This window comes from Phyllostomus hastatus, unplaced genomic scaffold, assembly GCF_019186645.2.
Source record: "Phyllostomus hastatus isolate PE091 unplaced genomic scaffold, TTU_PhHast_1.1 phas_scaffold_501, whole genome shotgun sequence".
Classification (NCBI taxonomy): domain Eukaryota; kingdom Metazoa; phylum Chordata; class Mammalia; order Chiroptera; family Phyllostomidae; genus Phyllostomus; species Phyllostomus hastatus.
The window spans coordinates 63552022-63575754 of NW_025334033.1; the positions used below are offsets into that span (position 1 = coordinate 63552022).

General features: G+C 55.7%; 1 protein-coding gene across 3 annotated transcripts in view; it reads right to left on the reverse strand.

Annotated features, from left to right (window-relative positions):
• The window catches only part of FBLN5 (fibulin 5), a 76108-nt gene that overhangs the window by 45213 nt on the left and 7162 nt on the right, over nt 1-23733 (reverse strand). For all 3 annotated transcript variants that reach the window (XM_045823759.1, XM_045823758.1, XM_045823757.1), the window contains one exon: nt 21914-22168. In XM_045823759.1, coding sequence (XP_045679715.1) covers nt 21914-22168 — 255 coding nt within the window. The remainder of the gene's footprint in view (nt 1-21913; nt 22169-23733) is intronic.

Genomic DNA, 23733 nt, shown 5'->3' on the forward strand with positions numbered 1-23733 from the left:
GGACGATGCAATAAAACGTGATGGAGTGACCGGCGGCCGTCCCCACGAAGAAAAGGGTGACTGCATCCCGCCTCACCACACACACAAATCCACCCCAAGTGGGTTCAAGATTTGTACGTGAAAGCCAAAGCCTTAAAACTCTTAAAAGACAATATCAGAAAACATATTTATGATCTTAGCGTAGGGAAGGACTTGTCAAATAAGTCCCCACAAAAACACTAACTACAGGCCTGGCTGGCGTAGCTCAGTGGATTGAGTGCGGGCTGTGAACCAAAGTGTCGTAGGTTCGATTCCCAGTCAGGGCACATGCCTGGGTTGCAGGCCATGACCCCCAGCAACCACACATTGATGTTTCTCTCTCTCTTTCTTTCTCCCTCCCTTCCCTCTCTAAAAATAAATAAATAAAATCTTTTAAAAACACACACTAACTACAAAAGAAAAGATGAATAAATTCAGCTCCATGAATTGGGGTTGTCTGTTGTTCAAAAACACCATCAAGATATTTGCAACTTACACAACTGAAAAAGGCTGAGTATCTAGATATTAAAAGAATTCGTACACATCACAAGTGCAAAAAAAAAGAAAATTTAATAGGGAAATGGGCAAAGATGATGATCAGACTACGTCCCAAGAGTAAACACAAGTAGCCAATAAACATGTTAAAAGATGAGTAACCTCATTAGTAACCTGGAAAATGCAACTAAGCACATGAGAAAAAGCATTTCATGATTACTACACTGGAGAAAATTAAGTCTGGCGACCCACGTGCTGGATGGATTGTGGATCAGAGACTTAATTGTCACAGAGCAACGTGCAAACTGGTGATCCAGAAAACGGAAATGCCCACACCTGCCCCACAGCTGGGGCGCGGCCGGGAGAATGCTCTGCAGCACCACTCTTGCTGACCGCGGACACCTGAAACAGCCCAGTGTCTTCTGACAAAATAGTAGAGCAATACACTGTGCTCTAGTGCAAGTCCCACAGTAGAAAAGTACACAAAAGCAAGAAACAGACTACAGCTACACACAACCGTGTGGATGGGAATCTTAGAAATGCTACGTAGGGGGAAGCAAGCCTCAGAAGACCTTGGAAGGAGATGGAGGGCCCCGTGATGGAGAAGCCCACAGGTTCTCGGGTTTTGGGTGCTGCGTTCTCCCACACACACAGCTGGTAGGCTTCTGGCTCACGCGTGTGACATATAATGTTGTGCATGTATCAAATATTGCACACGTCCTCTCCACATTCAGCTTGTGGTTCACCAAGACACACTGACAATAACGCCCTCATAAATATTGTGGTGGAGCGGTTTTTTTAAAATGCTCTGGAAACAACTAGTCCCGCAGAGTTCAGCGGCACTAAGGGCTCTGCTGCATCTCTAAGGATCCTGTAAAGCAGGCAGGGTGGGAATTGTTACCCCATTTAACAGAAGAGAAAACCGAGGTTCAGAGTTTAGGACAAGGTCACACAGCTAGTGCGGGGCTGAGCTGGGAAGATTCTAGTCTATTTCCGGTAGACAAAGCTCTGCTCTAAGCTCCTAGAATAATCCTGACTGATTTTCACGATAGTGTTCTCCAACTGCTCACGATTTTCTTTCTCAGGTGCAGCGTCGTCGTGGCGCACCCCTGACCGCTGTCCCAGCTCTGAAGCTCTTAGAACCTGTGACCACACACTGTGTAAGGGACCAGTGGGGCTTTAAGGGAAGAAGTTCTTTGCTCTCATGAAACCTGTCTTCGGGCTACACATAGCTGTGCATCTGACTGACCACCTTCTAAGGTCACATGCTTTGTGCACGTTCTTGTAATCCTGACCGAGACATTTATGACAGGCATTGTCCTCACACTACAGATAAGAATACAAAGGCCACTCCCAAGATGCACTGCGGTGAGGAGACGGGAGGCAAAGAAGGACCAGCAGTTCTGCACCTGTGAGTGGAGGCAGGTCGAGGGTGAGACCAGGGCTATCACCTTAAACTAAAACGGGGTCAGAGACACTCTGGTACTCTGATGCGGGTGGTGATGGTGGTGATGGTACCGACGATGGCAGTTATACATGGTAACAATCTCCCATTTTTTGTTTTTCCTAAGGGCAGGACGAGAAGGACAGCAGCACAGAAGATTCCCGCAAGGCACTGGACATTTCTCCTTGACTCGGAGCAGTACGACAGCCTACTGCTTCTATAAAGAGAATCCGTGGTACTATTTCCCGGACAACTTATAATGAAAGGGAGCGTGGGTTGTCTTTGAGGTGCAGTGTGCATGCACGGCACACCTGAGGACAGGTGGGCAGCGTCGATGAAGGCTCCGGTCCCCTTCCTTTTTCACTGGTCGTTGCCCCCCAGTGCTCGCACAGCACACCGAGTCGCCAGCGAGCGCACCCTGCGTTGCCCAGCCCTGTTGGCTCAGAACAAACTCAGGGGCCTTCTGCTTCTCCCCTTGCCACGGGGACGCTGGGGCCCCAGGCCCAGCTCTTGCCCTCTCCACATCTAAACTCCGTCCACCTGGGAAGAGCGCCCCAATTTCCCTATGAGGAACCGCCTTCCCCCACTTTGGGTGCATGTGTTTCTGGGCGTTTTAGACCCACTCCTGGCTCCAGGTCTGGACCTGAGCCGTGGGCTGGGTGAGTCCAAGCGCTGCACGTGTCCCGGACAAGTCATGAGCTCGGGGGGCGGGGGGGGGGGGGGCACGTGACCTGAGCTGCCTGCCGGAGCCCAACTGCGTCCTTCTGCTGGAGCTCCGGAGACTGGGGCGTCCTCTCTGTGGTTGCCGAACTGGTCGGAGAAAGGCCTGGGGCTCTCAGGGGCCCCCGCCCGAGAGAGGCTGCCTCGGGAACGGAGAAGCCCATGTAGGGGACACAGGAGGCGGAGAGAGAAGAAACCCAGTCCCGATGATGCCGCGTGAGCCCTTGGAGCCAGCCGCAGCTAAAGCGAAGTCTGCTCGTGGACTTTTCCGTTATTAAAAAGAACCACAAACCATATGGGCATGTAGTTTTTCTTAACTCTGTGTCTTCTTGTTTTATTTTCATTGTTTGCTTAAGCTCCCTTGAGCCGGGTGTCTGTGACTCGCAGCCCAGAGTCCTGGTGACTTTAATACACTGAGTGCATGCAAACTGCCTACAGTTCTACCGGTCCGCAGAGTTCTGACGTCGGCCTTCGCTCTGTCGGAGCCAGAGCACCAAGAGCAATAAGTGAACGTGTTTCATTTTCAAAGGTAAATATTGAGAAACCTGCTCCGTGTTCCTAGAAATCTCCGTAGAACACTTCTGCCTAAAGTACTCCTTCCCGCCCTGGCTGGTGTAGCTCAGTGGATTGAGCGTGGGCTGGGAACCAAAGTGTTCCAGGTTTGATTCCCAGTCAGGGCACATGCCTGGGTTGTAAGCCATGACCCCCAGAAACCACACATTGATGTTTCTCTCTCTCTCTCTCTCTCTCTCTCTCTCTCTCTCTCCCTCTCTAAAAAAATAAATAAATAAAATCTTAAAAAAAAAAAAAGTAGTCCTTCCCCAACGTTTCCACGTTGAGGCACACACGGAAAATTCTACAAGAGTGTAAGGCTCCGGGGAGAGCGCGCCAGGGACTTCATTGGTCCGGGGACGTGATTGGTCCGGGGACTCAGGCATCCCAAGCCCCTCCCAGCCTTCCCAGGGCCAACCAATCCCCAGGCACACCGCTCCCACAGGTGCCAGGTAAGCAGCCTCACGAGAGGAAGTAAAAGTGGAGTCCTCTCTTACGAAGATGGGGGACCCACCGTTTCCAATGGTCCCTTCTCTGTACTCCAAACTCCGAGCCGGCACAAAGTGCTTTTTGATTGTGAGCACTGTTGTTCAGAAGCAGTCTGCCCGAGGCCAGCTGTTCCTGCACAGTCAGGCTTTCTGGGGCGTGCAGCTCTGGACTCGTGGGAAGGACCCCTCGCTCTGCTGAGACGGCGCTTGCTCTCAGCAGCAGCCCCAGACTTCCAGCCAAGAAACAAAGGGACAGAAGGTCACCGGACTGGGGGTGGAGGGAACAGCAGCCCCAGGGCTGAGCCAGAAGAATGCCATTATTCCAGACATGATTGAAGAGTTTCTTCAAGATGGGCCAAAGGAGTCGTTCTCTTTGAACTCTGGGGGTTTAAGAATGCTGGGCGTCCAGTCTGCAGATTCCTCCGTTGGACCGCTGTGGTCAAACAAGGACAGGAGGGCAAAAGGGCTCCTTTGCTTTATAAATCCAGGAGCTGAACTTTGTCGACAAGGGGTGCAAAGAAGCTAAGGAAAGGCACGTTGCTGTCGCTGTCTTATTAACAGCCACATCTTCATGTCTAGCTGGCATGTGTCACCCAGCTTCGTGGGCCAGCGGACCCATCAGCAAGCCAGGGAACGCTGAACCGGCTCCCTGAGCCAGAGAGGAGGTGGGGGAGGTGAGAGAGATAACACAGACGTGAGAGCTTTAATCCATCCAGAACACAGACACACTTCTCGTTGAGTCTAAGGTAGACGATGACAAACGCCCCAGCGGAGGAACAAGCTGAGTGTTTGGGGAATTCGGCGCGGGGTGGGGAGTGAATTCCAATGGATGGGGTAATAGAGAGGGAAGAAGGCCTCCAAGAAGGAGTCGCATCTGGCCTGGCTCATTACGGATAAGGAAAAAGAACAGGGTTCCCCGTGTCTCAGATCTCAGACGGGTGCCTGCTGGAGGGGCAGGGCTGTGTCCTATGTCATGGGCTGCATTGTGTCCCTCCCCAAAGCCCTGTGTTGAAGTCCAGATCCCTCGTACCCCCGAATGGGACTATCTGGAGATGGTGAGGTGCCTTTAAAAGGGTAATTACGTTAAAATGAGGAGATTGGGGTGGATCTTAATCCAGTGTGACTGGAACCCTCCAGAGGTGAAGGCGTTTGGACACAGAGATACTTGGAGGGAAGACAATCTGTAGACAGCCTTCTACAGGCCGAGGACACCCAGAGCAGACCCCGCCGCAGTGGCCCTTGGAAGGGTCCAGCTTTGCCGACTCCTGGACCGCGGATGCCCAGCCTCCAGAACCGCGAGAAAACAAATGTCTGTTGTTTAAGACCCCGTCTGAGGCACCTCTGCGGCAGCCCAAGGAGACTCGGACCTTCCGTGTGCCCGCCCCCAGCACCTCCCACGCAGGAGTGCGCCTTCCAAGGGGCAGTGACAGCCTCCCCTTCCTCCGTCCCCCGTCTGGTCTCAGGGGTGCTGTTGACCAGACCCCACATGCTCCCTCCTGCTCAGCTCAGCGGGGTCAGGAGCCCGCGCCGGAATGTGGGCCTGGCCAGCCTCCCCCTGGCCGGCAGGGAAGAGACAAGTTGCACTGTCTCCTCGTCCCAGTCCCTTCCTCCTTGATTAACCCTTCGGTGGCTCGTCTGCCTGCTGAAGTCCCAGGGTCTCCTGCCTCGGTGTTTGTTTGTTTGTTTTTCCTCTTTAGAGAGAGTTCATGCTGGCAGCCAGATCTGTTCCATCTACAACTCCTGACGGAGCTTGAATGTGGAAAGGACAGAGCCCCACGACTGGAAAGGCGGCCAAGCGGGGCATTTCTGCGGAGCTGGGCTGGTGGGGCGGGGGGCCACGGGGGGAGCTCTCGGGAAACCAGAGTCTGCTTCAGGGCCTGGAAGCCCTGGCCAGGAGCCCATTTTAAGCAGACAGGTCTGTGTACTGCCCTGCCCTGCCCTGCCTTGCCCTACCCCAACGGACACTAGCCTGACCGAACTGCCCAGAACATATGAAAATGAGCATGGGTGAGAGAATTGAAGATCCTCAAACCGTCCATCGGACTTCCCATGTTTCGCATCCACGACAAGTGACGATCTGAACTAATCCTGTGAATCGCCCTCCTCTGGGACGCCCACAGGGAGCGGTGACTTGCCCACAGCCACTCAGCTTCCAAAGCCAGTGTCTTTTCTTAGGATTAAGAATCCAGAGACTCTGGGCTTCCTCCCCGCCGCACCCCCTGGCCTTGTTCTGTGAATGACCTTGGAAGTGATCTCAGGGGTAAATTACATCTCATCCCTGGTCTCCAGGTTTCCCGACTAAACTGTGAATGTCCTTTCTCGGCACAGACCTCCTTGAAAGCCTTGGGCAGAATTAGTTGCTGCCTTGATACTTAGTTCATGGTAGCCACGAGGTGAGGTGGCGCCCAGCGGAGTTGGCACCATGCCCCCCTACACACACACACACACACACACACATTCTACTTCCTGTGAGTCTTGGTGGGGAGGGGGGTTGGGGGGGCGGAGCCCTGCCCCCACCCGGAGGATGAAGCTTCAGCCTGGTCTCAGCCCGCCCTCAGCAATCCTGGGCCACAGTAATAGCTTCGGGGGATCTAGAATCACTCCAGATTCTATCTTCAGCTCCCCCTTGCCAAGGAAGATAGAATCTTACAGTTCAAACCCAATTCCTGTCTGGCAAGGACCTCAACTTTGTTCTTTGAAACCAGAGAGTAGGACCAGGCCCCAGACACTGGCTGATTCTGAAAGCAGCACTTTGGGGATTATGAGAAGCGTTCTGTGCAAGCCAGTCGTAAAATTTTAATTCACTTACCCAGAAGGCTCCCAGGAGGTTCAGAGCGGTGGCGGCTGGGTGGGGTCACACGGTCGGTTACAATGTGGGGCTGACAAGCCCACGGTCAAGGCTTCCTCCCTTTGTGCCAGTCTGCTCATCGCAGAGGAAGGCCCTGGGTCACAGCCTCAGCCTTCGATGCCCCACCCCCACCCGACGCCCTCTCCGGGGAGAAGAGTTGGTGTGTGCGCCCCTCCCCACCTGCTGGCGGGGAAGGGGAATGCGGGGGTTCCAGCCCAGCACAGAGACGTGGCGGACGGGGGACCCACACAGTCCCCCTGTGTGGGTCTGGCTGGGTGTCCTGTAGCGTGGGTGGGTGTCTCCCGACAACCCTGCTCGAACCCAGACAGTCCAAGTCATTCCCCTGGGATTTCACAACCGTCACCCACGCAGTCCACACACAAAACTCACAGTGAGCCTTAGACAAAGCTCGGGGGTGACAAGTTAAAGGAAAAGGTAACAGGGGAGCGGTCAGACCAAGTAACTCCCGGGGTTTCTGTCCGTGTTCGGCCTCCTCCCCCTCCTCACGAGTGGGATGATCGTGAAGCGTGGGGCTCTGACCGAGTCCTCCGCCGGGGCTTGTTAACAAATGCCTGCCGAGCACCGGCGAGGGCCCGGTGCTGGGAACTCGGCAGAGACGCGGTCAGAGACGGACAGACCACAAACAAAGAAGCACAGCAAACATGGAAACAATCGAAGTGTCCGTGACGGAGGAGCGAATGAGGAAAATGCGGTAATACATACCCAATGGAATATTACCCAGCCATGAAAAAGGAGGAAATGGGTAGACGCCGAGGGCATTATGCTGAGTGAAATAAGTCAGATACCTTATGCTGTCTTTCCATGGAGTCTTAAAAAAAAAGAAACGAACTCACGGATACAGAGGACAGCGTGGTGGGGCAGGGGGTGGGGTGGGCAACAAGGGGGACGGGGGTCGAAAGGTACAAACTCCCAGTTATAAAATAAGTCACGGGGACGCAGCCCACAGCCTGCTGACTGTCGTTAATGATACTGTTTTGCATATTTGAAAGGTGCTGAGAGCAAATCTTACACGCTCTCATCACGAGAAAAAATGTTTTTCCGGATGTGGTAGTGGAGGTTAACCAGGATTACATTTTCCTGTTAATCCTGGTTGATGGATAATCCTGGTGGTGATGGATGTTAACTAGGGTTATTTGCTTATGCATACGAATATCAAATCATTACACTGTGCACCTGGAACTGCTATGTTCCATGTTGCCCTGGCCGGGGCGCTCAGTTGGTTGGAGCGTCACCTCAGTACACCAAGGTTGCAGGTTCAAGCCCTGGTCAGGGCACCTGCAAGAATCAACTGACGAGTGCATGAGTAAGTGGAACAATGAATGGGTGTTTCTCCGTCTCTCTCGCTCTCTAAAATCAGTAAATTTTTAAAAACTCAAATGTTATATGTCAAAACACCTCAGCATTAATTAATTAATAAGTTAATTAAAAAATAATTATCAGTCAGTGGTCCTCAAAGTGGGGTCCCCAGACCAGACACATTAGCATCCCTTGGAAACCCTGGCCTCACCCCAAATCTGCTGAATGAGAAACTCCGGGGGGTGGAGTTTCCTGGCCTCACCCCAAATCTGCTGAATGAGAAACATCAGCAATCTGTGTCCAGTCCCTCCAGGCAATGTTGCACACACTCGGGTCTGTGACAGACAACAGTGACAGGGCTGTGGTGGAGGGTGACAGCAGGCTTCCTGTAGACAGGTCGGTGACATCCAAACTAGGGAAACATCTAAACCGAGCTGAAGCCTGAGAGAGGAGAATGAGCCAGCCAGGAGAAGAGCCAGGAGAGCGTTCCAGAGAGAACAGCACGTGCAAAGGCCCCGAGGCAGGGAAGGGCCTGACATACTGGAGGAAGAGAAAGGAGGCCAGTGGGGCCCGTGGGCCACCAAGGGAAATCTCATGGGCGGGGCAGGGGCGGGGGCGGGGCCTGAAAGTCAGCCAGCCTCCAGGCCTCCACTGTGGCGGGCTGCTCTCACAGACAGGGTGTGGATGCTGGGACGGGACTGTCCCACAGCCCTCCCAAGCACTCTCCAAAACCGGGAAACAATATTATTGAGCCTGCCTGCTGGGCCGTTGGAGAACTCAGTGACTTAGTGGATGTGAGAGCACTGGGAAGAGCGAGAGGCAGTGTCCAAGTGGGAATTATTATCACAATTAAGGGAGTCGACTAAGGATGTGACCGCAGAAACCAGCGCCCCACAGCGAGAAGCCAACTGACCGCAGGCCAGCGCCACCTGGCCCCCGGCCAAGGGCTGTTCTCTGGAGCTAAACGAGGATGAGGTGACCCTTTCAAAGGGGTCTGTCGGGAGGTCTGCGGTGGGGGCTTTTCCAGGAGGGCCTGAGAGTGGAGCACCCTACTGGGGACTCCACTCTAAGGGGATTCTCGCCTTCCTAACACGGAGTTGGTGTTTTGCTCCAGCTGCTTACAGACCCTCCCCAGGTGCTGTGAAGGCAATGCCAGATGTCCCAGGGAACCAGGCTCTGTGTTGTCACCATCTGACTGATGCCCCTTCCCTGCAGACCCTCAGAGAAGGGCCCGTGTCTGCCTCAAGCCTGAAGGAAGGCTTCAACCGGGACCTGGAGAACATGGAGGCGGTGTCATTACGAGGCGGCTCAGTAATTAGCCCCCAGAGCTTGGAATAAACGCAAACTCACTGCCTCGAAGGAACAGGCACTGTCTGCAGAATCCCTCTGCCCGCAGAAGGTCCCCTCCACCTAGATTTTCATATCCTGAATGATCAGGGTGGAGGGCGCCTTAGAGACTGTGGTCCAGCCCCTCTGGTATCGATGAGAACACGGAGCCCAGAGAGAGAGGGGACTGGAGCCACAGCCACCCACGGAACTTGCTGCGGCGCTAGGATGCGATCAAGACGCCGGTCCGCTGGGCCCCTGCACCAGGCATCTTCTCCAGGCAGATGTCAACATGCCGCTCTCCCCCTGCAGCCCCGGTGCTCGCAGACAAAAGCCCAAGCCACGGGCAGAGCCTCGCAGGCCCCCGGAGTCAGGGCAAGCTTCTCGCCGGTCTCTCACTCGGGGATGCCCCGCCCCCCGTCCACAGCCAGGCTGGGTCTCCTGGCCAGGCAGGCAGTCAACAGGCTACTGACTGAGGCTGGCCCTCCACACAATTCCTCCACGTGCTATGAAATGTCTAGCCTCCAAGGCTTCGCCCCCGCTATTCCTTCGACCCAGACAGCCCTTCTCCACCCTCACATAAAAGTCCTGCTCAGTCCTTCCACATCCACACCGAGGACCTTGTATCCATTCCCGGAGCAGAACCCCTATTGCTGGTGGGCACTCACGCCCCCAGCGCCTGGCAATACTGCTCTAGCCGCCTCTCTGCGCCGGCTCATGCTGCATGCTGATGTACACCCTCCCCGCCACGCCCCCCACCCCTCACCCCCATATCCGCTCAGCTGCGAGGGCCTGCGGGCAGCGACCACGTCTGCTGCGTCGTCAGACCCCCTTCCAGCACCTGGCGGCATCTGACGCGGAGATGTGCCCGGCGACGGTCTGTTCAGCCCAGTGACGCGCAGCTGTGGAACACCTGTCCGGGCGGACGGTCCGGGACCGCTCCCGCCGGCGCCGGCGGGAGCCTCCCACCTGCGTTTGCCGCCACCCCATTCCACCGGGTCGCAACCACGCAAGTGGCGGCTTCCCCGTTTCCTACCCTCCCACCCCAACTCTTGGTGAAAGAGTGTGACCTCCCCAGGGTGGTCACGATGCGTGATTTATCTTCGCGTGTGTGTACAACACAGACCCCAGCACATACGTGATAAACGAATCGATAAAGTCCATTAATAATACTGAATTAACCTGTTTGGACATCTCAGACATGATCGCTTTCTCTTGCTCCTCTGAATCCTACGCGTATAATTCGCCCCGTGTAGCTGTTCGGTTTGTTCAACAAAAAACCTATCAGGCGCTAAAAATACAACAGCAACCAGGACAGAAAGTTCCTGCGGGATCCAGACGTGAAATAAATAATCACCAACGTCCACTCATCACGGCTAAGGAGCGTGCGCCCGAGGACACGGTACGGGACGCTGCGGCCACTGCCAAGTCTGCTCTGAGCCCGTGGCTTGCCCCAGCGGCCCAGTCCCTCCCGCTCCCCCTGCCCCCAGCGGCCCGGCGGGGGGTGGGCGGGGGCACCCCTCACAAGTCTCAGACGCAGAAAACGGGGGACTTGTCTTTCTCCCCGACAGGAGTGAAGCAGAGCCTGGGGGGGAGGGGTTTGTGCGCGTGTGTGTGCGTGCACATGTGTTTCCATTGTTTCACACTCTCTCCCTCCAGCGACCACCCTGATTCCCATGGGAACGATGGAAGTGCCAGTCCGCACTGGTTCCGGATGCGGAGTCTGTTCTGTCTGGCTTGCGGACTCCTGGGGGGTGCTGAGACACGCGAGCTATGTGGAGCTCATAAATCAGCTCTGGCTGGGTCCCTGCCGGCTCTCCGTCTGAGGGCCAGTCAGACGGCACTGACGAGCGCCCCCAGCCTCACTGCTCCCCCGGCCGGGCCGCCCGCCGTCCCCCGGAGTCTGTGATCGCCGGCTCCCTGGGGCAGGGCCCAGTGCCGGCTGTCCCCGTCTCCCCTCTGGCCGGGCTCCGCCAGCTGCAGGGGAAGGGGAGGTCAGCCCTTGACATCCAGTCTGATGTCTGAGGCCCTCGGAGGGAAGGAATCCTGTGAATGTCCTTTCCCTGCCAGCCCCCATGGAGACGGCCTGGGGACCCTTCCCCAAGTACGCTCCTCTGCTTCCAAGACAAACAGGAGCCTTGGGCTGGCTGTCGGGCTCCAGGGGGTGCCAATGGCATGTTACACAATTGAATGGCATCCCCTGGAGTTGTGCAAGGAGTTGGCCCTGGCGAGAGGTGAATCCTTGGGAGCCGGACCCTCCCCTGGCAGGGGAACGGAGGGCTGGCTTTGAGGTGGGAACGCACACAGCCTGCCAGGGACTCCCCTCTGGTGCATCCCAACGGGGAGAGGGCAGGGGAGGGGGGCCCCCTCGTAAAGTCAGTCTGACCGGAAGGTCCCCCACAGGCATCTTTCCCCACCAGCCTCCAGCTGCAGTGTAAATTCAATTCACTCACAGAGTGCCCGCGGTGTGAGGACCCGTGCTGGGTATGGGCCACCGGACACTCAAGGAACAAGGCGACTACCTGGTCCGGTCTGCTGGGGGAGGTCACCTAACAGTGGGGTGGGGTGGGGGGAGGGTTCTGTGCACTAAGGGGTCAGCCCAACGTACCAGCACTTCCCCAGTCACAGCCTGCCAGGCCAGTGTGATCTGGAGTCTGTCTGTCTGTCTGTCTGTGTGTGTGTCTGCGTGTCCATGCATCCTGAGAAGCTGGCAGCCAAAGAGAGCAGAGGATGACCATGCCCACGTGCTCCTGGGCCTTGCCAGGGCTGAGGGTCCCGGGGAAGGCTCAGGGCCACCTGCCTGAGTGGGGTCAGAGCGAGGAGGGGAAGAGCGTCAGCAGGTGGCACAAGCCGAAAGGCGGTTTCTCCCTCCCCAAACCTCCCCATCCGCAGTGAGCAGCCAATGGCACCCCACTCTCCGACCCGTGCCTGGGCTGTGATTGGTGGGTGTGGAGCAAATACATCGCTGCCCCGATGGGCAGGCGGGGAGGGCGGCGTGACAGCAGCCATCAGTCACTGAGGGCATGCGGACTTGACCATCCAACACCCAGCAGCCCCCTTTGCCAGGCCCAGAACAGCCCCACAAGGAAAGTACTAGGGTCCAGTCCTAGGGTTTGGACTCTAAGGGTTTAACACCCCAAGTCAACCAACTGTGTGGGGGTGGGATTCGAACCCCAGTATGTCTGAACCTAAAGTCCATGCTCTTCCCACGGCATCATACTATCTCCTACCGCACCCCGCCTGATGAGCCACCCCCTCCAGGTCCCGTGAGAAAACAAAGATATTATAACCTGGGCCTATCAGATGGTATTTACGTGAGGCCGCTGATGGCAGCATTAGATATGGTTCCTAATTTATGGCTCTAATCAGTTTTAATGTTGTCATGCTCGTAGTCTCCACAACACTAACCAATTGCCTTCAGGTGGTATTTTCACTTCTTTATTTCATTGACTGCATTCCAGGGAGCTCAAAGAGCTTCCAAATTGCGCCACCCTTGCATCGTAGAATGCAAGGGGGGCGGGAGCCACCGATGTCCTGCAGACGCCATCCACACAGCACATGGGGACCCCGGGGGGGACATCTGCAGGAGCCACCGGGGCAGGGACAGGACCCACACGGGCAGTCTGAGCAGAGTTCACCAGTGGCCTGCTCCCTCCACTCCCATCGAAAGGACGTTGGAAAAGAAATCTCCTAGCCTCGATGAAAAAGGACAAGATACAGTCGCCCTCCTCTGCTTCAACCCATTGGGCACCATCTTGCCTCGCTGAGAAGGACCATAACCGGCGCCTGCCGGTGAAGGAAAACACACACGACGGACGGGTCTGCTGACCGGTCTGCTGTCCTGGCCCTGGCACGGGAGGCTGTTTGCGACCCGGCAGGTAGCCGTGCCCTCCTGTCCTCCAGCAGGCACTCTCTGGAGACCGGGCCATGCACCCCCTCGAGCCAGAACCACGGAGAGCAGAGCTGAATTGTCCCGCTGTCGAAAGTCCACCCGTCTAGCCTCTTGCAACCTCTCCTGCTTTTCACACACGCGGGCTACATCCAGAATGCAACATAATGAACAGAAACAGGACCGGACCAAGGAACATAAGGTGAGAGCCAAGAAAAACTTGTAGGTCATTGAGAAAACTGCCACACGAGGCACCGGCAAAGTGCCTACCACACCAAGGCACCGAGGCTGGGTGCGCCCCACCCACGGGCTCCCGCCTCACGGCAGGCCAGGGCCAGTTCGCAGAGCCAGCTCCCACTGTGGGTGGGGGAGGTCACCTCCTGCAGGGGAACCGGTGCAGTCCTGGCAGACGCTGTCCCTGAGCACGTGGGCTGGTGGAAGCACAAGGGGAGAAAGCCCACATCACTGAGTAATGCGGAGGACGATGAACTATGAGAAGACCCAGACAGTCTGGACGCAAGTGTCGGCTCCCCTGCAGGTCGGGAGGATTTGGAGTAGCAGGACCTCCTTGAGTCGGAGAGGACCTGAGAAATCAGCTGTCTGGTCCAGGGAGCGGAAGCCTTTTGTGAACCTGCTGTGCAGACAGATAAAACCCGGGGACCCTTCTCAGAATGGTGCTTCTAAGTGCCTAGCATTACATTCACAGGATCACAGAAGGAAAGCATGCCCTGGCTGGCATAGCTCAGTGGATTGAGCGCGGGCTGCGAACCAAACTGTCGCAGGTTCGATTCCCAGTCAGGGTACATGCCTGGGTTGCAGGCCATGACCCCCAGCAACCGCACATTGATGTGTCTCTCTCTATCTATCTATCTCCCTCCCTTCCCTCTCTAAAAATAAATAAATAAATTAAAAAAAAAAGGAAAGCATTACACTGAGAGACAGTTATCAAGATCTTTTACAAACAAACCTGTGCTATGGTGATACATACGTGTCTTCATCAGTGCGTTACACAAGATTGGCAGCAAGACTAATGTCTTCTACGATTTTGGAGTAGGGATGAGTGAGAAAGGTATTTTAAAATAATATTTTAGAATGTCAACTCTTCAAAGTATTTCAGAAGAACAGCTACAGCTATAATGGGATGTATAAATATCTGTGTTTTGCCCTGGCTGGTGTGGCTCAGCGAACTGAATGCTGGCCTAGAAACCGAAGGGTCACAGGTTTGATTCCCAGTCAGGGCACATGCTTGGATTGCAGGCCAGGTCCCCAGCAGGGGGCGCGTGAGAGGCAACCACACACTGATGTTTCTCTCCCTCCATTCCCCTCTCTAAAAATAAATAAACAAAATCTTTTAAAAATATATCTGTGTTTCTCTTATTAGTACTGCCCCAGCTACTGCTAACAGTTCTATAACTTATTGCCTATATAACTGGAGGTAATGCTAAATTTCATTGTAAGTTAGTGGGGAAAACACATGAAAATGAATCCTCTAAATTCTATCCACAGACCCTGGATTAAGACCCCTAATTTCCTACCATCCTTCTTTTTGCAAATAATAAAATGTAGACCAGAAAGGCCAAGTGACTTTTGTAACGTCACACAGAGAATACCCAGCAAACCTGGGATCAGAGACCAGTTCTCACTGATGTCCTATCAGGTCCCTCACCGCGACAGCCTGCTGCCTCAGTGTAGGCTCCAAAATCATTTCTTTTAGGTTTGGTTTTGTTTTTAAACAAAATACCTTCTTCTAACAAATCCAGACAAAACGGGAATTCCATTTTAAAAATGGAGTTTCTACTGCTCTTTAAGTAGAACCCTGTGCGACAGCAGACAGAGGGACCAGAGCCTGGCTGATGCAAGGGGACCGGCCACCTCACGTTTGCAGGGAGCCAGTGAGAACGGCGGGACCTTGGACTCGCCCCAGACGCCCATGGAGTCGGAACCTGCACTCCCCTCCCCCACCCCGTGACACCTGGGCACGTGACCCCTCGGAGAAGAGCGGCTCTGCGTGATTCCTGGAGCCTCTTGGCTGCTGAGATCTCCTTGGAGGTACAGGTCACCGGCCCCCAGTGCTGAAAAGGGACGAGACTTCAACCCCCAACCCTCGGAAAGGAAGGAAAGGAACACGCTGGTCAAGCTCATCCCCGAAGGAGAAAATGGGCGCTGGCAGAATAACACCACTGGGGGGTGGGCGAATCCGTGACGGGTCGGGGGGGGGGGGCCCAACGGGAAGAAAACAAAACTACAGCAGCTGGAACTGCCCCGCCCCCCCCACGGGAGCCAGCCTCCCTGCCACCGGGAAGTTTCACACGCATTTTCGCCTTCCGTTCTCACCGCTGCCCTGCGGAAGGAGGCTGGCCCTGCGACCCCCATGCACAGACGGGAACACTGAGGTGCAGAGAGGCTGCGCTGCTTGCTCACCCTCCCAGCCACGGATCAGAAAGGACCTGAAGCAAGAAGGGGACGCCCCGGGAAGTGGGGTGCACTTGAACCAGCGTGCTCAGGCCCAGGTCAAAGGGCACCCGAGTGAACCCAGCAGTGGGCCCCCACCCCCAGCCCATGCCTCGGTCCCGGGCCACCGCCTCCCAGGCCTTCCCGGTGCCAAAGCCCTCGGCGGCTACAGAGCCCAGTGGCCAGGGCTTCCTGCGTTTGCCTGAGGACTGACTGGGTTTGAAGGTACAGCCCAGGCCTGTATAGAGAGTCAGCAGAAGGGGAGCCTGCGGGAGCCTGTGACGCCAGGGCTGGGCGAGGTCTCCCAGTGTCCCGCCCTTGTCTTACGGGCTGGGAACAAATGCCACCTCCCAACCACGTCCCACTGTTTTGTCTCACCATTCAAACAAACCCAGGCCTCGCTGGTGTTTCAAAGCAGCATCTGACTGATGTTTCCGCAAAGGGCCGACCTGGGCAAAGGCCCGCGAGGTGGGTGTGCGCCAAGTTCAGTTTTAGGTCATTTTAAACGTTTTAAAGAAGCAGGCCTCCAGCCCTGACCAGTGTGGCTCAGGGGGTCGGGCATCGTCCTGCAAAGCGAGAGGCCGCCGGTTCAATTCCCAGTCAGGGCACACGCCTCGGTTCAGCCCCTGAGCCAGGGCACCTAGGAGAGGCAACCGATTGATTCATCTCATATCACATCAGTGTTTCTCTCCCTCTCTTTCTCCCTCCTTTCCCTCTCTCTAAAAATAAATGAATAATACTTTAAAAAAGAAAAAGAGCCCTGGCTGGCGTAGCTCAGTGGATTGAGCTCAGGCCGCAAACCAAAGTGTCGCAGGTTTGATTCCCAGTCAGGGCACATGCCTGGGTTGCAGGCCATGACCCCAGCAACCGCACATTGATGTTTCCCTCTCTAAAAATAAATAAAAAAATAAAATCTAATAAATAAATAAATAAATAAAAAATAAAAAAAAGAAAAAAGAAAAAGAGAGTTAGGCCTCCAGTACATTTTCTGACCCCACGAATCTCTCCATGGGTTGTCATCGCCAGACCCTGGCCGCCTCCTCCCCGAATCTTTCCCCTTCACTATTTACTGCGTGAGACTCCATGCAGACCCCGGACAGGGCACTTCCACCTGTTATCTGTGAGGCAGGCCTTGTTAGACCCATTGTCCAGACGAGAAAATGGAGACCCAGCTCTCACAGCTCGGAAGCGGCCAAACCAAGGTGAGAATCAAGCCCCGCCTGACTCCCGAGTCCCGGCCCTCGCCACTCCTCGACCCCCGCCCTCTCAGGAACCTGTCCGAGGCCGCCGGGAGTCGCAGCGGCTGGCTTCCCAGCTGGTCCCCCTTCCTCGACGGTGAGCTCTGCCCGGACGCCCCGCCCCCTCAGCGCCTAGGCCAGAACCTGGCACCCACGAGGTTCTCTGCATACATGGGTTGAGGGAATCCTGGCTGGCTCTCAGGAAAAATAACTCAAGAGAAAAACCTCAGGCCAACAGCCGTCCGTCTCCCAAAAGGATCCATATGTGCTGCTCCCTGCGGCTCAGGCGCTTTGATCCGGGGGAAAAGCCTGAGCCAGGAGAACACAGGTACCGCTTTATCACAAGCGGCCAGAAGAGTTTCTGCAGTGCCGCCCCCCACCCGCCCCCTCCCCGGGGTCGCGTGGCTCCAATGAATAGCTGCTTTCTACGCCGCAAACACTAGCTGTTGGTGGAGTCCCGAAATCTGCCAATGCCAAGTTGATTAGCAAAGGCAGAACTAAGAATGTCCACCCAGAGAGAGGTGACAAGTTGAGCCCCAGAGGAGACGAACACTCAGAGGCAAGTGGCACCCACGTTCAGGGACCCGTACCAGAGGCCTCTGAGGCGGCGAGCTGCGACAGGAAGGTTCCTGAATGGGGGGTTCGGATCCAGGGCGCCCCAACCCCTCGGTGCGGCTCACCCCTCTCTCTGAGCCCTCGGCACCAGCGCTGTTCGCCAGCCCCACGCTGTCCCGTCCCCAAGACGACTTCGGGCCAACTCAGAACCCTTCGTGCGTGTTCCCTTCTGCCTTTTGTCTGGGTCCTGGCTGTTTCCTGGGGGGGCAAGGCTTCCTCCTGGCAGCCCTTTCCTCCTTGCCAACTAACCATGTCCTTCTGGCTCTCCGCCCCGAGGGGCTGGTCTCCAGATCTCCCAAGGGTCCGAAGTCCAGGGGAAACACTCTAACGAGGTGGGAGGCCCACCACCCCCAAGCCAAGGTGCCCGTTTTCTTTCTTTTTCTTAATCCTCACCCAAGGATATGCTTGTTGGTTGTAGAGAGAGGGGAAGAAAGAGAGAGGAAGAGAGAGGAAGAGAGAGAGAGAGAAGCATTGATCTGTTGCCTTCTGTACATACCCTGACCAGGAATCGAACCCACAACCTAGGGATGTGCCCTGACCAGGAACTGAACCCACAGCCTTTTGGCGTACAAGACGATGCTCCAACCACATGAGCCACCTGGCCAGTGCCCAGTTTTCTAAATGACACAAAACTGTCTTGGCTCCTGGGTCACGCTGGTTCATGCTGTCTGCAAGTGTCCCGACTGGTCCAGATTTACCTCCAGGGGCTTGTGGACTCAAACCGAACTTTGCTTCTGAAGGAGCAGGGTCTAGTCACCTTCGAAGAGGAACCCAAATCAGACGTGGGGAGAAGGAAGCTCAGAGGCCCCAGGGACCCGGGTGCCAAGGTCAGGAGCCTGGCCCTGCCTGACCCACATAAACCAAAGGGCAGGGTCTAATCTGGGCACAAGGGAGGAAGCTGCTTTCCTGAAAGGGGCCCCGAACTCAGAAGCAGTTAGCCACAGTCAGAGGGACGCCCGTTCGCCTTTGCAAACTCCGGCAGACGTCCAGCGACTCAGGAGCAGAAACCTGGGCACGGAAGGAACACAGGAGCAACGGCGTGACCTGGGAAGCAGTTTGCCAAAAAACCAGACCCAAACTGGGTCACGTCTCTAGCGGGAAGACAGAGGGGTGAAGGAGCGTGTGAATACCACCGCGAGAACACCGTCGGCTAAGCCCCAAGTGCAGGATTTCTTACAGGACAGACGACTCAGGCGCTGCAACAGGTAAGGGGCCGGGGAAACACCAGGACTAAGCGTGGAGAGGGCTGCTGACCCAGCGTGATGTGTCGGCCTCGTCTGGGTCGGATTCAAACCAACCGACAGAAACACAAGGTTTGTGAGGCCACCCAGGAAGTCTGGCCACTGCCGAGGTGGTGGTGTGGACTTTCGTGGGCCGGATGACAGTGTTGTGTCTATTTTTTAAGAAGAAACCTTATCTCCGGAAGATACATCCTGAAGTAGCTCAGGATGAAATGATACAGCACCTGGGATTCGCTGTAAAGAAACCCCCGAGGTGAGGGGGACGCAGGACTCATGGGGATGGTCTACACCGCTCATCGCTGAGGCCGGGTGACGGGCAGCTGAGCGTTCACCGCGTTGTTCTGCTTTTGTCCAGGGTCAGAGCTTCACAGAACACAAGCGTTAATTGCAAAAAAAAAAAAACGTTTCAAAAGGAAGGTCCCAGTTTTTAATCATGGCTCCAGCCACCGACTCTCCGAGAGGCTCTGGACAAACGTTTACCTCGCTGCACCTCAGTCTCTTCACCCGGAGCCGGAACGGGTTCAAGTCCTGGCTTGGCCCCACCATCCTGTGTGAGCTTCCCTGCTCTTCTGACCTCTCTGTGCTCCGGGGCGTCATCATACAACAGGAGTAATAATCGTCCTACCTCGTAGGGCTGCCGTGAGGATTAAACGTGTTCATTCGTGTGCAGGTCCGGGCACACGGCATTCTGTGAGTGCTTGCTACTGTTACTGTTTTCTGTTACTTTTTATCTGGAGGAGGAGGGGGCGGGGACCCCTTTGGAGGTTGTGGTCTGCCTCTCTTAGAGCGCCAAAGTTTCAGAAACGTGTCCCAGTCCTCCGCAGTTGCCGGCGGTTCATTCCAGGCTTCCTCCGTAGGGTTGGACCTGCATTCTGGGAAACACCAACGTGCTCCTTCTCTGGGTGGCGACGACAACGTCCCCTCATTGGTCCTTCCCCCTGTCCATCACCCATGTGCCTTGCTCCCCAGCGGCCTGTTCCTAGGTCTACCTCTCTCTTCTCTCTTCCTGGAGGAGACAGCATTGGAAAGAGAAACTCCCTTCCCTGTCCCCTCTCTTGACCCCTCCCCATGAGGCCACCTCTTTCAATGCCCAAAAGGACCCTCTGTAAACCAGGAAACCGTCAGGTGGAGTGCAGGGAAGTTAGAAAGAGCTCCGGACTTATGAATGCATAATGCTGAACTTTCTGGAAATGGATGGGCCCAGTGCCAGTCCTCAGCAGGGTTCCTCGATTGTTACTTTTCTTACAAAAGGGCCATTATGAAGGCCCCGCATGTTCCGTGTGACAGGGCTAGAGCCGTCGCACTGCACGCCGTCACAGGGACCAGGAGGTGCATAGCTTTCCCAGCCATGTCCTCCTCCTCAAAGGCACCGGGGTCCTGGAGGGAGGTCCATGGGAGGCGGGAGGAGCTCGGACAGCCCTGCAGCCCTCCCCAGCTGCTGGGCCAGCGGGGCCTGGGAGACGGCCCAGGGCGTCGGACCGAGCAGCCCCGCCCGAACACCTGCAGTGCCTCGAAGGGCCATTACTCCCCCTTCCCCACGTCAAGAGGCGCACAGGTCAGCCGCACAGGACACCCTGGAAGAGCTGCACCCCAACCCCAACCCCACTTTGTCTGCATTTGCTTTTGAGATCGTTTCTCTCTGCAGATGCGAGCGGCCGTGTGCTCGACTTAGGAGAATGCAGACTGGTTGTCAGGAGAGCGGACCCCCACCCACCTCTGCACGTGTCTAACCCACGGAGTCCACATTCCCTTTTCTACAGAAGGGAAGGGAGACACCAAAGGTAACCTGTAAGGTCTCTTCCAGTTACAATGCCTACTGCTCTGCTGCTTGTTACAGGAAGGAGTGTTCTCCTCTTCCCCACCAAGGGGCCTTCTCTTCCCCACCGAAGCTTCAGGCCACGGAGCTTTGGGTCCCACCCTCTTTCTCTCTGCACGATCATCTACACTCAGAGTGACCTTCAACCAGCTCACCCCTTCCCTCCTGCCTCTCCCCCGCACCCCACCTCTTGAGACCGGTAAGAATGGAGACATTTGGGTCCAGGCACGTCCAGTTTTCCCTTGTACCTCGCAAGGACACTCGTTGGCATATTATTTGCATGCATTCAAGTATAAATGCATGCTCATTTGCATGACCATACAGAAGACATTACAAAATAACTACACAGAGTCTGACAGTTGGGTACTGCTCAACACTCCAGAGCCCTGGAATGGAACCAAAAAACGTCTCACTACATGGACTGGGGACATTCGCCTAAACTCCCAGGGTAAAGGAAGGAAATACTAGAACTTCAATTCACATTCATGTTTACCCTATCCTTTAAATTTTTCTGTTCCTTACATATGCTTTGTACTCCTCAAACCGTATTAGTGCAACAGGATATGTACGTCATTTATACATCACATATGATGGCGGACCAGGGACAAAAAGACTTCATACCTGAGTCACATGATCACAAACGTTGGGAGCCATCATCACGCTAGACCGTCTCCCAAAGCTGGAGACAGATACAGAGGGTTCGGTCCGGCCACAGCCAAGTGACCAGGTGTGGCGGGGGCAGTCCAGGTAACCCTCCGCCAAGGCCACACTGGCCGCCAGAACACCAGGCTCCCCAGGGTCCCCATCATACCACTCTCCGACCCCTTAGGGACTCATGGCAGACCCCTCTCCCCAGGGAGCCCCTCGTGCCATGAGCACCCATCAGTGAGGCTCCTTCTGGCCCAAAGGGCTTGGTGCCCACCCAAGGAGCCACTGTCTTTCCAGGACAGTGGTCCTGGCCCTCACAGCTTCTCCTGTTTCAGGAGTACCCATTCCGCTCAGGGGGCGAGGGGTGGTGCTGAAAAGAAAGCGCTGGTCCTTTCCAGATCTCGTTCTGTGATTTGCTCGCTAAGTGTGAGCAGTGGCACTTGTCCCTGAACAGGGAAACTGTGAACTTGGTCTTTAAACAGATAGGTGACAGGGTGGAGAGACGGAGGGGTGGGTGGATGGATGCAACACAGACAGACAGATAATAGATGGACGGATGAAAATAAAGAAAAGAACAAATCGGCTTCCTGGAGAACTGTCCTGACCACCAGACCCAACTGCTCCTTGGACGGGAGGGCGCCCACAGCCACGGGCTTCGAGGAGCGAAAAACCCATGTCAAAAGCAAGCCGTCATTTCACTGGCGCATTGGCGGGCAGCGAACCACCCGTCAGGGTGGACCCGCTGGCTGGGACGCGGCCTTCCGCAGGGCGCGGTGGACAGGGAGCTCAGGACGCCGGGCTACTCACCCACACACTGGTTGCCTTCGTCCATCTGGAACCCGAAGCGGCAGATGGGGGGCCTGGAAATCGTGGGGTAGTTCGGAGCCGGCAGCGGCGGGGCAGCTGCCGGGTAAGGACCTGAGTAGGAGTTCGAGTAGGGGTTCGAGTAGGGCCCGCGGTACACCGGGTTCGTCCGGGGGATGCACAGGTACCCGCCGTTCTGGTTCACGCACATCATGTCCCCTCGGCAGGCCTCCGGGATGGTCCGGCACTCGTCCACATCTGCAAGGCCGCGGGGGAGACGGGCGTGAGCGCCCCCGGCCACGCTCCACGGGGGGCGGGGGCAGGGCTTCAGTAAGCAGCCCTCTGCGCCCAGAAGAACCCCAAAACACTCCACCCGCATCTGCTCCCAAACAGCGCCCAGCCCGTCGCCGACAAGTGTCCCACGGGCTCGTCACGTAGAGTCAAAATGACCAACGTCCCCCAGACGTCGGCCGTCAACTGCCGCCATCGGGATCTTGGCCTTATCCACACACACCTGTATTATCAGCTGCTTGGTACGTTTTAAAACATGAAGCCACATATGAAACTCAAGTAAATGTACTTTTTTACATTTTGCATGACTGTAGCAAATGAAAAGCACTATCTGTTAGAGTAACTAGAAGGTAACAGTAAACATAAACGTGGAACTATTAAAATAAAGAGTGTTTATCTGTGGGGGCAGCCTCTCAGACACGCCTGTGCGCCCACAGGATGCTCAGGAAACCCTGGGGTGGTCGGCCCGGGAACCATCTCTGCCCCAGACAGCAGCCGGGCTGGGGAGAAAGAGTCCCTTGCTCCAGGACAAGGCTTGGCCGCGAGCTAGTTCCTGGTTAGGGAAGCAAGCGGGGCCCCACTGGGAAGCCAGCTCACACCGTGCCAGCAAGCAGGACGCCCTGCCAGCCGGGCCGGCGCGCCGCCTGCTCTGCCTGGAAGGGGAGGTGGGGGCGTTCTAGAGCACCAGCCTCGCTGGCTGGCCCGGGGCAGGGGCAGCCTGAGCTCTGGCCCTAGTCTGAGATCACACACGGGGCCCTCCCGCCAGCCTCGGGGGCTGCTCCACGTGGGACAGGAGGCTGGCGGGGATGCCAGGAGGCTGACGGCTCCCCCTCCCCGCCATCTCACCTGGGAACCTCCCACCAGCTCCCACCTTGGGAGAGGAGAAGTGCGGGCTCTGAGGGCCCCGTTCGGTAGCTGTCAGCCTGAACTCATCCATGAAAGTGGTGCGCTGGGAGGAATTATAGTTGGCCATAAAAAAGAAGAAACTTTTACCCTTTGCAACAGCATGGACGGACCTGGAGAGCATTATGCTGAGTGAAGTAAGACAGTCAGAGAAAGACAAATACCATATGATTCCACTCACATGTGGAATCTAATGAGCAAACTGAACTAACAAGCAACACAGAGACAGACCCGTAGATGGAGAACAGATGACAGCTGGTAGCGGGGGAGGCCAGGGGGCGGAGGGAGTGAGCAAAAAGGAAAAAGGACCCGTGGACACGGACAGCAGGGTGGTGACTGCTGGGGGGAGGGGGTAAAAGAGGACTAAATGGTAATGGGGGAAATACAATAAAGATTAAATTAAAAAAAAAAAAAACACAGAACAGGCCTGGCTGGCGTAGCTCAGCGGATTGAGCACGGGCTGCGAACCAAAGTGTCGCAGGTTCGATTCCCAGTCAGGGCACATGCCTGGGTTGCAGGCCACGGCCCCCAGCAACCGCACATTGATGTTTCTCTCTCTCTCTCTTTCTCCCTCCCTTCCCTCTCTAAAAATAAATAAATAAAAAATCTTTAACAACAACAACAACAAA